The following is a 14,775-nucleotide window of genomic DNA, read 5'->3' as shown; positions in this document are numbered from 1 at the left end:
ATATGTATATGTATATGTATATGATATGTGTATATTAATATGATATGTATGATATCATACTCATATTTATATTTAGTCCAAATTCCAGATGAAGATACAGAACACATAAATAAAAGGAAACATTTGAAGAGATAAGAACTGATAATTTTCTAAAATTGATGAAAAAAATTAACCCACAGATAATGAAAGCACACAAGAATAATGTATAAAAATCAAATACATGAGCATAGATTTTTTTAAAAATCCAAGAAAAGATTAAACTGAATGCAGTTTATATAGAAGGTCAGGATCATCAACATATCTTTATTGTGTTGCATTTCTTTCAGAGATGCAAAAGCAGTTTTACATTAGAAAACCTCTATATAAATAAAATTAAAAAGCATGGGAGAAGATATTTGCAAATGACATATCCAGCAAAGTGTTAGTATTCAAACTATATAAAGAACTGATGCAACTCAACACCCAAAAAACAAATAATCCAATTGAAAAATAGGCAGAGGGCTTGAATAGACATTTTTCCAAAGAAGATACACAGATGGCCAAGAGACACATGAAAAGATGTCCAATGTCACTTATCATCAGGGAAATGCAAATGAAAACCACTATGAGTTATCACCTTACAGCTGCCAGAATGACTAAAATGAAAAACACAAGGAACAACAAGTGTTGGTGAGGATGTGGAGAAAAAGGAGCCCTCTTGCACTATGGGTGGGAATGTAAGCCGGTGCAGCCACTTTGGAAAAGAGTATGGATGTTCTTAAAAAGTTAAAAATAGACCTAAATTATGATCCTTCAATCATTACTGGATATTTACCTAAAATACACAAAACCACTAATTCAGGTACATGCACTCCTATATCTATTTCAGCATTATGTACAACAGCCAAATTATGGAAGCAGCCCAAGTGTCCATTGATAGAAGAATGGATAAAGATGTGGTATATATACATGGAATATTATTCAACCACAAAAAAACCCGAAATCTCACAACTTGAAACTACATGGATAGCTCACAAGGGTATAATGCTAAGTAAAATAAGTCAGTCAGAGGAAGACAAATACTATATGATTTCACTCATATGTGGAATTTAAGAAACAAAACAAATGAGCAAAGGGGAAAAAAGAGCGACAAACCAAGAAACAGACCCTTAACAAACTGATGAACAAACTGATGGTTGCCAGGAGGGGGGCGAATTGGGAGATGAGTGAAATAAGTGATGGGAATTAAAGAGCACACTTACGATGAGTGCTGACTAATATATAGAACTTCTGAATGACTGTATTGTATACTTGTAACTAGTAGAATATTGTATGTTAATTATACTGGAATTAAAATTAAAACAATAAAAATAATAAAATGATACATATTAATATCTTAAAAATCCTCTATATAATTTACAGCATTAACAGATGAAGAAGAAAAAACATTATCATCAGAAAAAATTGTCACAGAGTTTGGCATCTTCTCATGATAAATTTTCTAAGTACTGTAGAAATAGGAAGGTACGATCTGAATTCAAGAGTATCTATGCAAAACATATAGTAGAGAATATTCTTAATAACAAAATATTTAATGCATTCATATTAATATCAGAAATCAGACAGTAACATTTGCTTCTAGTCAACTATTCTCAAATTATTTGATTACCTACACAGAAATCTCTAATCTATAGACCAATTATTTATATTAATAAGAGGGTTTAGATGGTAGTTAATATAAATTAAAAAAAATCAAGTGGGTTACTGTATACCTGCAATAAAACATTGGGACTATAAGTTTTGAAAATGTACATTTATAACTACAACAAAATGATGAAGTACTTAGAAATAAACTAAAAATGTATAAAGCCTTTTTTGAAGAAAATTTTAAAACTTCACTGAAAGATATTAAAATGGACAAATGGAGATATGTCATGCATAAAGAGACTCAATATCATAAAAATATCAATTCATTATAAATCAATGAAAATTAATTTATAGAATCAATGAATTTCTAATAAAATCCCAATGACATTTTTTCCCTTTTAAAGAACTTCATAAACTAATTCTAAAATTTATATAAAAACTAAGTGTCCAGATGCCCAAGTTGTAGAGATTTACTCTATCAAGTATCAAAAACATTGTGTTACTTAAGATGGTGTGATTTTGGTACCCAGATCATAAACTAACCAATGAAGCACGTAACCTTATGAATATATGGAAATCATATTTCGTTAAGAGGTTGCATTCATTCATGGGGAAAGGCAGGGCTGCTTATAAATGTTGCTTGGAAAACTATCTTTTCAGAAAAAAATAATACATTCAATGTAAAATAATTAAGCCCAGATGGAACTACACCTGACTATACATAATGAAACCTTCAACTTTTTAGAAGAAAACATATGAAAAGATCTATTTGACTTGGAGAGGCAAGAACTTCTCAAGCAAGACACAAAATATGCTAGGCATTAAAAAAAGTATGCATTTTATTACATTACAATTAAGAACCTCAGGTCATCATGAGACACCAAGAAGAAATTAAAAAGAAAACTGCAGAGACTGGGAGGAAGTATCTGTAGCACATATAACCAACAGCAGATTGGCATCTAGAATATATAATAGATCTCGGTACATCTACAGGAAAAAAAACATCCAATAGATAAATGAACAAAAATACCTAAATGGGCATTTCATAGAAGTGGAAACACAAACTGCCACCAACACATGGAAAAAGCACCAGTCTCAAAAGGGATGAGGGATAGGCAGATTCTGGTCACAATGAGATGCTGCTGTCAGCCATTATACTGGAAAAAATATGAAGGCTGTCAGTATAGTGTGGACGAAGATGTGGAGCTTGGGGGCTCTTATAAAGAGTTGGTAAATGAGTACAACTGTTTTGAAAAAAATACATTATTTTTCAAGTTGAATATGTGCACAACTAATGACTGGGAAATTCTACTTCTAAACATATGCCTTAGAGAAATTCTTATAGGAATATTCATAGTAGCAATGTAATAAAAAACTGGACAAAAATGATTGTGAAGAAAAAAGTAAATAAGTTGTAGTATAGTCATATTTTTAGAAAGCCTGAGAACAAGCAAAATGAAACTGCAATATTTAGACATACATATAAATGTAGGGTATGTTAAATGTAATTCAGGATCGTACTTGTCTGGGAATGAGGCAGAATTAGGTAAGAGCCTACAGGTAGCAGTGCAGGACTTGGTGATACTCTAGTTCATAAAAATACGGCAGTATTTTCACAGAGACGCGTTTTATTATGTTTTGTAACTTAAACATATACTACATATATCATTTTATAAGTATCATATTTGATATAAATGAAATTTCAAACCTCTCTGATTGCACTATTTTCTCTTAAGTTTGAATTTCAATTCACTACTTATTTTTTGGGTACTATTTGACAGTCTTCCTAATTCAGCTGCTGAGAAAGCTTCTAAAACATAATGTTTGTAAAGAATTTATTTGAATTTGATCATCATGCATTAATATAAAATAGAATGCATCCTATAATTCCAATTTGGTAAACAGAACTACCTCTATAAAAACACCTAGAATCCATATTATGCGGCAGTTACAGTGCAATTTCAAATCTCACTTCCCTGGCCTCCCTCCACTCCAACAGCAGGAGATCAAGAAATCAGGCCTTTCCTGGGATCCTCCTCCCCAGTCATTCCTTTTAGGAGTGTTTTTGTGCAGGGAGATGTGTAGAGACCAGGAAACCTCCTACATAACGGGAGCTTCTGGTCCAGTGACAACCATTCTTTGTTTTCCTTCGCCACTGCCAACCGTGTCACTCTCCCTGCTGCTGTCAGCAGGCTGTAAGCCATGCCAGCCTGCGTTGCGTGGCTGCACCCTGAGCACACACAGACCACTTTGCAGTCCACTCTTTGCCTCCTCCTGGCTCAGTGCTTTTCTCTTTCTGGTTTTCAAAGAAGCTTTCTTGTTTTGTTTCTTAGGGCTGACACTTGATGAAGGTTCCCGTGGCAAATTTTGGGGGCTCTGAGTGACACTTTCCTTATTATCCTTCAATACTGGGAGAGGATAGGGAAGGGAATGAGAGGCTGGGAGCTGGAAGTTGGGGCTTGATTATGGGGATGGTCATGTGTCCTGACTGTTCTTGGATCCACTGATCGCTTCTTTCTCCAGGTTCTGCTGCTCAGTTGGCTTCGTTTTCCAGTATTCTCTCTCATGGTGATTTGCTCAGGGGGCCTTCGTATTTCCACTACCAGTGCTTAATTGAATACGACTCTTAGTTCATTGTATAGATCTATATATACGTAAAATACATACCTATCTCAGGGCACCTGGGGCCCATGGCAACCGCTGAATCTGTTTTAGTGTCCCTGACCATTCTATGACTTTGGAAAGCTCCTGATTATTCTGTGACAGTTAGAAGGCTGTCTACCCAGAGTTTACAGAGGAGTTTTAAGAACTGATGCTACCCAACGCATCAACCTAGTATTTCCCATCTCTGACCTGGCCCTGAATAATACTCATTTGAGCTAACCAAAAAAGAAAATGGTGGTGGTAGGGGAACAATATACCAACAATATCGATAATGGTTATAGAAGGGGAGAGATCATGGATGACTTTTAGTATAATTTTTACAATTTTTTTAACTTTTTAAATTAAAAAAAAATGGACATGTGTTAATTTTATATTGACAAAAACAAGCCACAATAAAAAAACAAAAAAAAACCTCTGAGAATCTATCATGTTCTCAGAACTTTGCCCAGTATTTTCTGGTGGTTACTGCTGTTAGAAATGTAAAATAATTCGCTCTGTTTAGAATCTTTCATTAAGACAGAAGCATCCTTAAGGAGATCATTCTACTTCAAACTTAATTTAGGATATTTACATTGAGTCTCAAGCAATGAAACTTCTGTTCTTTTTATTAGACTTTCACAGTATAAAATTTTTTTTGGATTTATTATCATCTTCCCTCCATATCTGTCTCTTTAGAATGTCACACAAAATGAATTCTCTAACAGTAATCTCCTAGGTGTTAATACCTAGCTACAGAATGGAACTTATCCCCTTCCATACACATGACATTGTTTCTGGAGGCCTCTTATCAAAGCAAATTCTCTTATTTTCTTATTAAAAGTTGTTACTTTCAGAGAAACAATAGATAGTCCCACACATATGACTAATAAAAGCCAGACATCTGATTAAAGTGAATGACAGAAATGTGAAATTCCATAATTATACTCCCCAACTCTCCTCCCTGCTGTCAATGCCAAGTAACTCAGTATTATTGAATAAGTGGTCCAGGAACAAATGAAAAACTTTTTTCTTTTTCTTTTTTTTAAGAGACTTGATTTGTGACTAGCATGGAATATTGGGAGTTCAAAAACAAACAAACAAACAAAAGTTTCTCCTCAATGATGATTTCTTAGATACCATAAAGCATGAGTTATTATGTTTTTTAAGGTTATTTTTACTATGTCTGCTTTCAAAAACATATAAATGTATCCTACTCATCTTTTTGATCCAAATATTTATAGATTTGATTTCCAAAGTCATATACCTGACAGAATCAAAATTCATAGAAACATATATTGAGTGTTTATTATAGATTCTATTGCATGGAATTTTACCAAAAAGCCTATGAGCCAAATAGCTTTTATACCCTTATTTTATTGAAGAGGACATTGAGGATAGAGAGTGAGATACAGACCAAATGTACCTGGCTAGCTAGTGACAGAATTGAGAGTCAAACTTCAGTTGTCTGAATCCACGGTCCATGTTCTTATAACCACTAGACCTAGCTCCTAGGCAGATTTTAGCTTTTTAACAACTGATTTCTAAATTCCTAGTACAAAACAGTTTTGCCATAGCTATTCCCTACCCTTACCAATCTATCTACCTATATTATTTATAAGTATCTACCTTAAAAAAGCCTGAGGTACATTGGATTATGTACTGAATCATTTTGCCCTCTATCTGTGTTGAGGTCACCTTGCAAACTGCCCTGTAACAAAATTGAGTGCATCCAAAATAGGGCAAACCTGGTGGTATGATGTAACAGAGTCCATTTTCCCTGGGCCTCTCTCAGTTTATACATCATGTGCACTCTCAGAGCCTGCATGTGGGCTACAGGGTCACTAATATATTAAGGCTAGAGAGGAATCTTCACAACAGAAACTGGGGATGGATGACATGCCTGACGCCGGAGAGGAGACAAGATGCAGACTAATAAATCTAACAGCCAATGACAGCTGAGTGGTGACAATGCAAGCAAGGGGGAGCTGGCCAGTACTCACGAGGAGTAGTACGTGAGCCCAAAGAATGGACTATGGTTTCAAAACTCCAGATTTAACATAAAGGGCGGGATCAGCTGCAGACATCAGGCCAGAGGCCAGCATGTCTGGCAGCACACTTCTGAAAGCCAGGCTGAGACCAGGGAATCCCCTTTCTTCAGAAAGATGGATAGCCTCCTTTGTACATGCCTAAATTCCATGTTATGAACAGAGGCAGGGGAAGGTATGAAGATACATGACAGAATTGTTATGTGAGGAATATGAACACAACCCAAAGGGTACTTCTTAAATCAGACTACACTTTTAATTTCAGAAGAATAATTGTCAGCTTTTACCCTCAAGAAACAGCTGATAGAGGCTCGGATAATAACGGCCAGATTAGTTATGGTCAAAGTCAAATAAATTAATTCTTTGCACATTCAAGATGAAGGATGGATTATACCATGTACACTGGTGTTTACTGAGAATCCCTTTTTCCCAGGCCCTGCACATGCATTATCTCACTTAATTCTCACACAAACCCTCTAAAGGAGGAGCCATTATAATTTCCATTTTAGAGAAATTGTAAAAGAGGCTTTGAGAGGTTAAGTAATTTGCCTAAGGTCACATTATTAGCAACACAGCTGGGAGAGAATAGTTGATTACTTAATTAAATGTTTTAATTTTAAAAGTTAAAATACATTTTAGATGAATTGCATTTCTGAAATTTGAAGATGTTCAAGAGGAGACTTCTGAATTAGAAAGAGTCTACCTATGAAGGACTCTTTGCTTTCTAATTTGCATTTGAGATTTTGGTCTGCAGGCATATTTTTAAAGAAAACTTAAGCCTGAAAGGAGCAGTAAGAATTCTGTCAATTTTGGTGGCGACGAGATGGAAATATGTGTTCACTAGAAAGAAACTTTCAGTACAATTGTAAATAGAAGGTCTTTAACCCCTTCCCTCCACTAAGGAATTCTCAAAGGCAGAAGTCTTCAAGGTATGAACTTCGAGTTAATCAAGTCTTTAACTCTTGTCCAACAACATAAAAGCTATGTAAATTGGTGACCACTTTGAGCTCATTTTCATAAAGTTAACATGGCAACATGTCAAATAAGGGTTAAATGAGATAACATATGTGACATACTGAACTTGGTGCCTGCTCATATCTGGTGCTCAAAACTGTCAATTTGCATCTGCTTATCTCGTCTGCTTCTCTCTCTTCCTCTCCTTTTTTGTGAATATAATACTATCTAGTTCTCTATGGTTTATCATATAGTCAAACAATCACTTTATATCCCAGGTTTCATTTTATTTTTATATTTCGAAATGCAAACGTGCACTTGGATAATTCAATACCTGGGGTTATAGAGACAAAAGAAATAATCTCCTACAGCGTATTTATAAAGTTTAGAAAATGCATTCGCTTACCAGCTCACTGAATTCATTATTGCCTAGGTCAAGTCTTTCCAACTGGGCCAGTTTGTGCATTGACCTATAACAGATGGAGAAAAATACTATTGTCAGGCAGTCCATGACACATTGCTCCAAAAGACATTCCACCCACCCTCTGTCAGATTTACCTGGCTTTATAGTGCACAGAAATGGGAGTATTTTATAGAGAGGTGTAAACTGCAAATGTACAACAATATATGCAAACTGCCACCTGCTTATCATATTTCCAAAAGCCATGGTAGGAATACAGAGCCGGCTGCTTAAAACAAATGCAGGAAGCTTGTAATTATCTGTACCAGTAGGAGGTATAGGGCGGGTCCACAACATCTACATTTTTAAGAATTTGCACAGATTTGGGAACCAATGGGTGAAATCAATTCTGAGCAAAGCATTCTAAAACCCTTCAATAGGGCCATCATTTTATCATCAATCTTGTCACTTTCTACTTCCCTAAATAAACTTCTGTTATAGACAGATTCTTGGATTCGTTGTCTCCTAAAGATATTGGCTGGGATACATCTCTGTAAAACAGTAAAACCTTTAGCAAGAGTTGGTGCCAAAAGCAGAGGTACATTGGCCTGTGACACATGTACTCAGCACTTCTTAAGCCATTCTCAAGTACAGCATACCATGTAAGAAAAGAGAGTGTTTTTCTGAGTTCCAAGTTTTTTTTTTCCTCCCACTAAGCAGAATGCTATCCTTAAGTCCTGACTATACAGAAATTCAGGAGGCATCACTGACTCAAAAGTTGGAAATTTTAGTTCCTTTATCTTTAAAATGGCTACTGTAATTATCTCATAGTGGTTTTTTTTTTTTAACATTAAAATACTACTATAATACAGACACTGTCAGGCACTCAGAAATGCAAACATGTGTATACCCGTTGTTCATTCAGCAACTATTATTGAAAGATTATGCACCAGTCAATCTTTTGGAGTTTGGAGGACAGCAGTAAACAAAAGAAACAAAAACTCTTGCCCAAAGGGATTTCACATGGCACTGGTGGGAGAATTACAATAAATTACAATAAATAATTAAGTATAAGTACTAAAATAATTAAGTATAATAAAATAATATATTAGAAGGTTATAAGTGCTATGGTGAAAACTTCACAGAAGAGAGAGATATGAAGAATGGATATGGTTGATTGTAATTTTTAATAGGCAGATCCAGGTAAGGCCTTATTAAGAAAATAAAATTTGAACCAACTCTTACAGGAAATGAAAGAACATGCTAGTGCATGAACTTTAAAGCAGGAATTTGTTGCTTCTCTGAAGACATTCTAGAAGACTGTGTGGCTAAAGCAGAGTGAGAGATGGGGGGAATAAAGAGAGGATAATGAAGAGTTAGATGATATTCAGTCTTACAGCCCCATGTTAAGATGTAGGCTTTGATTTTGACTTAAGATGAAGGGTCACTAAAAGGTTTTGAGCAAGGTTGTGACTGAAGTGACTTATTTTAAAAGGATATCTGTGATTGCGGTCTTGTAAATAGACTGAGAAGGACAAAAGTGGAAGGCAGGAGATCATATACAAGGCTAATGGAAGAAGCCAAATGAGAGGAAATGGTAGCTTGGAGCAGGGTGGTGGTAGTGAGGTGGTGAGAAGTGGTTGGCTTCTGAACATATTTAAGATTAGAGTTAAATGTTCTGTTGCTGAAATGTCTGTGGGGAGTAGGAGAAAGTAAAGTCAAATATAACTAAAACTGTGTTTTGTTCTGAGCAACTACAAGGACGAATGAAGTTGTAATTGATGGATAAGGGAGACAGGGTAGAACAGGATTTTGAGTAGATCAGAACTTTGTTTTAAATGTTTTCCACCCCACCGCCACACCTTGCCACAAACAAAAAAGGTAAATATTCGAGGTGATGGAGGTGTTAATTAACCAGATGGGAGGACTCCTTTCACAATATATGTATACATCAAATAATCACCGTATAGACTTGGAATACCTTACACTTATTTGTCCATTATACTTCAATAAAATTGAAGAAAAAAAATGTTGAATTTGAGATTTCTATTGTAAAGTCAACTAGAGATGTCAAGCACGCAGTTATATACACACACCTAGAGTTCAGAGAAGTCCAGGGAAGAGAGATAATTTGAGCATGGTTGGCAAAGAGACAGCATCAAGTCTTGAGAGTCTGAGATAACTAAGGGACTAAGTGTAGATGAGATCAGAATAGGTCTAACATGACATGAAGATGAACCAACAAAGAACACTGAGAAGTGACAAAGGACAATCAGAGAAAAACCAGAGGAATGTGAAATATGGGAATCAAGTAAAGAAAGTGTTTCAAGGTGAAGCAAGTGACAAAAACTGCTGATAGATTTGAGAACTGACCACTTGACTTAACAACATGAAGACTGATAGTCACTCTGGGAAGATCAGTTTTCTGTTTTAAGCCTTTGCTAATGACATAAATATATTGATTTCCTATTATCTCTCAAGTTTTAGGGTTATCAAGATGAAAAGTATTATTAATGAGTAGCTCATAAACTTGAGAGAGATAGCTAAGACAATGGGTAATTTTTACCCAGTGGAATAAGTGTCATAGGAAGTATATGTGTGGGTTTCTAAAGAGCACAGGGAAAAGTACTTTCTCAGTGTTGGGAGTAAAAGTCTCCACTGACACCTCATTTTGGAACACTGATCAGGCAATAAAATCAGAGGACATGGTCTTTTTAGAAGGAAATATCAAAGGGGTGTGTTGAAAGAGATCATGGCCCATTTCAAGGAACTATAGGTTAGTAAAAACAATAAGAAAAATAGTAAGAAATAAGAAATAATATGTAGGCAGCAGTCATATCATAAGGTCATCCATGTCAAGCCAGGGAGTGTGGTTTTAGCTTAAAAGCAATGGAAGACTTTAGAATGTAGATTGGAAAGATTTGTCAGATTTGTACTTTAGAAAGCTCACTCTGGCAGCTTCAAATGGTGTGAGAAATGGAGGGAGGATGTGCTAGCAAAGGGGCCAAATAAGACTGTCCTGAAATGGATGTGGGATATAACTGGGGCCAGAAAGAAGACAAAGGGAATATGGACAGCACTGTGGGCAATGAAAGGTGCTCTGCTGAAGACATAGCTTGGTAATGATGATGACTGACTGGGTGTGGGAGGTAAAGGAGAGGAAGGAATTTAAAATAGCTTCGGATTGAATACCAGTGGGGGAAGACTGGAATGGAATTAAAGCAAAGTGTATGTGTGTGTGTGTGTGTGTGTGTGTGAGAGAGAGAGAGAGAGAGAGAGAGAAAGTTGGTGGTAGAGGGAGAGAGCCTAGAGCTCAGGTAAAGGTCTTGACTGGAAATAAAAATTAAAAAATAAACAAGGGATATTTTTTGTCTATTCCACCTGAAAATTATCCCTCTTTTTTAGCTCACACACCATTTGTTTTCTTTTTCATGATTTACTTGATATTTACCACTTGCTTCCTTGAACTGTCCATTTTTTTTCATATGTATATCCCTCCTTTCTCCACTCAGATCTTAAAATATGTTTCAAGGTGGCCAGCAGGGCTTGTGTGGGACCACTAGTCCAAAGATGGTTTTGAAACTGTGGCCACCATTGTAAGAAAAACATCTGCCTCACCTCTTGCCAGATCTATACCACTGAATAGGTGCTTCTAGGAAAGCGGGTATTTGTGGCTGGGCCCCATGAAAAGAGAATTGGATTTTCTTCTGAGCCTGGGAAAATTGAGGAATGGCAGATTCTTGCAAATCTTGCTCCTAGACCACACAGCCCAGTAAGAACATGATGAGCACCAAAGCCTTGAGAGCCAATGTGAAGGACCAAGTAGCCATGTGTGACAAATGAATGAGAATCAATCAGAGGAGTACCAGAGTCACTTGCATCAGACTTAACCATGTAGCCTTAGGCAACAAATATTCTAGTAAGAACCACCATGAGCTGAAGACCAAAGGCGTTTCCACAATTTCCTGGATTTATGAATTCTGTAGTTCTCACTGATCCCCAAGGAAAATATCACATAAGCCCAAGAATAATTTTTTCCCCAGCTTTATTGGTGGAAAACCAAGAAAAAATTAATTTTATTAAATAAAGAGATGGGGATGTTTTATACCTGAGTGTCCTAAAACAAATTTTATTCATTCTAGAATGTATATTTTCTTTATGTTAAATAATAGTGACTTCTTAAATCATTCCTGGATTTCCAGGCCCCTAAACACTGTGATTATATTTATCAATATTTCTCATCCAAAACAGGGCCAGCTCAAATCTGGCACCTCTGTTTTTTTGTATGTAAAGCTTTATTGGAACACAGCCATGCCCATTTGTTAACATATTACCTATAGCTGTTTTTTTTACCACAGCAGTGGAACTGAATAGTTGAGACAGAGATCATAAGGATCACAGAACCCAAAACATTTCCTATTTCTGAGGGCCAACTGGCACTCAGAATTGAACACTACTCTCTAGATGTGGGCTGATTAAGACAATGTATTAAAAAAAACTATTATTTCTTATCTGTATCTTATGTGTAGTATAAGTTTGATTTCTATTGTGAAATGATAGATAGCTGCTATGTCACTGCTAAGCATTTTTCTCTTCCTGTGCTACTTAGGCTACTACTTCTGAAACCCTTGGTTCAGAAATTCATACCTAGAAACCATATTTTAAATGTATAACACAGTTTCCTACAATTCCTTTGCCATTCTTCTAAATGGACAGTATTTTTCCTTTTTCCTTGTTGTAGAACAAAAAAAGACATCCCCATGAGGTTTTCTGAACTTTTCTTGAAGCTTATTTAAGTTTTGTTATGTAAAATAGCATTTTTTAATCTTAATTTTATCTTAGTTTATTTTTCTGATCCTTGTTTCCATCAGTGTTTATTACTGTCACCAAAGTTTCCTTCCATTATTATGTTCTTCTGTTTTCTAGTTGTCTTTCCAATACATGATTTCTTATATTTTATATCTTTAAAATGATTATACTCTTATTTCTGTTTTTTGAAGTTATTATTCAATATTAGTTCTTACATTTTTATACCTTTAAAATTGACTGCCTCTACCCACAAGATTTTAAACAGTCCATAACACGGCCTACTGCTTTTCTTCTTCCTGTGGTAGTTGTTAAACTATAATTGTTCTGTCAAATTGTCCAACAAATGTTCCTTTTAGCTGAATATATGTAATGGAGTTTAAATTTCATCAGGATATAAACAAGTAAGATGTTGTGAGAAAAAGAAAATAGAATCCATGGTATTTGGCATTAGTAGTTTCTTTGTTCGTCCTCATTCATTCACTTAAGTTTGTCCTTCTTATGGCAGGCACCATGTGGACATCGGTGTTACCAAGATTTCTGTGAAGTTACAAAGATTTCTGGGATGAAGAGTTTCTCAACTTGGCACTACTAACATTTTGGACAGGTAAATTCTTTGATGTAGGGGCCTACTGTGTGCACTATAGAATAGTTTAGCACATCCTACACAGTCTCTACTCCAGAAAGACTTCTTTTCTAAATGGGGATAATCTTTTAAAGAATAATTAATTCAAAGTGTTGTAAGTACTAAAGTAAAAATATGCATAGACTGCCATAGGAGCTCAGAGGAAGGAACATCTAACAGTTCAGTAATTAGGGAAATTTTAAGGAGAGGTGACCTTTCAGTTGGGTTTTAGAGAACTTTGCTATATGAATCATATATATTTACATATGTGAAAAAGAAACAATGAAAATACTAAACAATGAAAATCTAAAGCTGAGGTTCTGAGATTGTAGCTTAAATCCACAATATTAACATGTATCCTTGAAGGATATAAAAAATTTTGGTCCAAAGTGAAGAAACTCCATAAAAAATCCCTTTGCAGTTTGTTGCAGAAAACCCTATGTCCTACCCTCATGGCTGGACACAGGGTCTTCTAGGATACAGCTATCTTGTGCATTGAGGGATGGTTAGCAGCATATCAGCAGCACCCTCTGCAGCTTTCACAACCAACATATTTCCACGCATTGTCAAATATTCCCTGGTTGGGAGGCAGGATGAGGTTGGAGGGTGGGAATCGTCTCTAGGTAAGATCCACCATGCTAGGGGAATATTTCAAGTCTTTTATGTTCTCTTCTTACTGATTAGTAGGACAGTGAGCATCTTATCTTCATTTGTTTACCTCCTTACTGTACCACTGGGTTCCCCTGTGGGCTGTCCCTATGCAGTTCACACCAGCCTGCTTGAGGGAGGCCCTCATTTGACTATGATCCTTCCTTACCATAAGCACCTGTGGGTCAAGGGGAGCCTATCTCTCCGATCCATTCCCTCAGGGGAATCCAACTGGTGTGATTTCCCCTTACAAATGGCTGGCCTTGAAGATGTGATTGCCACCATAGGTGAGAGAACATGTTAGGACTTGGTCACAAGTTTGGGCCACATTCTCTACCAGTAATGCCAGCAATTTGATCCTCATCTGCCTCAATCAGATATCTTGCTGATTATTTAGATTCATTTGTAAGTTCACCTAGGAATTTAAAGGTGCAAGTTCCAAAATAATTGGTTGTATTAAATAATGTTAACAAGGTATGGTTCTATTAAATAAAGAAAAATTGTAGAAATGTTTAAACTTCTGTAATTGTTACTTTTATCATTGCTGTTTCTCTTGACTGTCATGTTCTTCACCTAAATCTTCCAAAAGGTGGTTGTTTTTCCTCCACTCTGCTTATTTGTTTTCTCCTCACAATTAGTCCATTCCCCATTACCCAAAATAAAATCTCCTTTGTACCTTCACCTTCTATGTTATTTTTCTCCTAACACTTACCACTGAAAATATTTAATTTATTATTTAATTAAATACTTTATTTCACTTAATTAAATGTTTAATACTAAAAATTAAAATCTTTTTTGTTTGCTTACTCATTATTTTACCCTGCTAGATTAAAACTCCATGAAAGCAAGTAACTTGTCAGTCTTATTCACAGCATAAATAGCTTTTCAATCAGGGCTATTTAATGAAGACATTCACCCATGCATGAATGAAGGATTCTTTATCAGTGAGAGGTTTGAGTTCCAGAATATTTACCAAGACAAACCGCTCAATTTTTATCAGGTATCTACAATTAATTAACAGTTGCCAA

General features: G+C 35.7%; 1 protein-coding gene across 5 annotated transcripts in view; it reads right to left on the bottom strand.

The window, feature by feature from the left end:
- The window catches only part of LRRC7 (leucine rich repeat containing 7), a 547,026-nt gene that overhangs the window by 183,133 nt on the left and 349,118 nt on the right, over nucleotides 1-14,775 (bottom strand). For all 5 annotated transcript variants that reach the window (XM_032870083.1, XM_032870080.1, XM_032870084.1 and 2 more), the window contains exon 8: nucleotides 7,675-7,738. In XM_032870083.1, the coding sequence (XP_032725974.1) occupies nucleotides 7,675-7,738 (64 nt within the window). The remainder of the gene's footprint in view (nucleotides 1-7,674; nucleotides 7,739-14,775) is intronic.

This window comes from Lontra canadensis, unplaced genomic scaffold (genome assembly GCF_010015895.1).
Source record: "Lontra canadensis isolate GAN:19392208 unplaced genomic scaffold, GSC_riverotter_1.0 scaffold40, whole genome shotgun sequence".
NCBI lineage: Eukaryota > Metazoa > Chordata > Mammalia > Carnivora > Mustelidae > Lontra > Lontra canadensis.
Note: the sequence above shows the minus strand (reverse complement) of the source record. Positions and strands in the feature narration are given on the sequence as shown.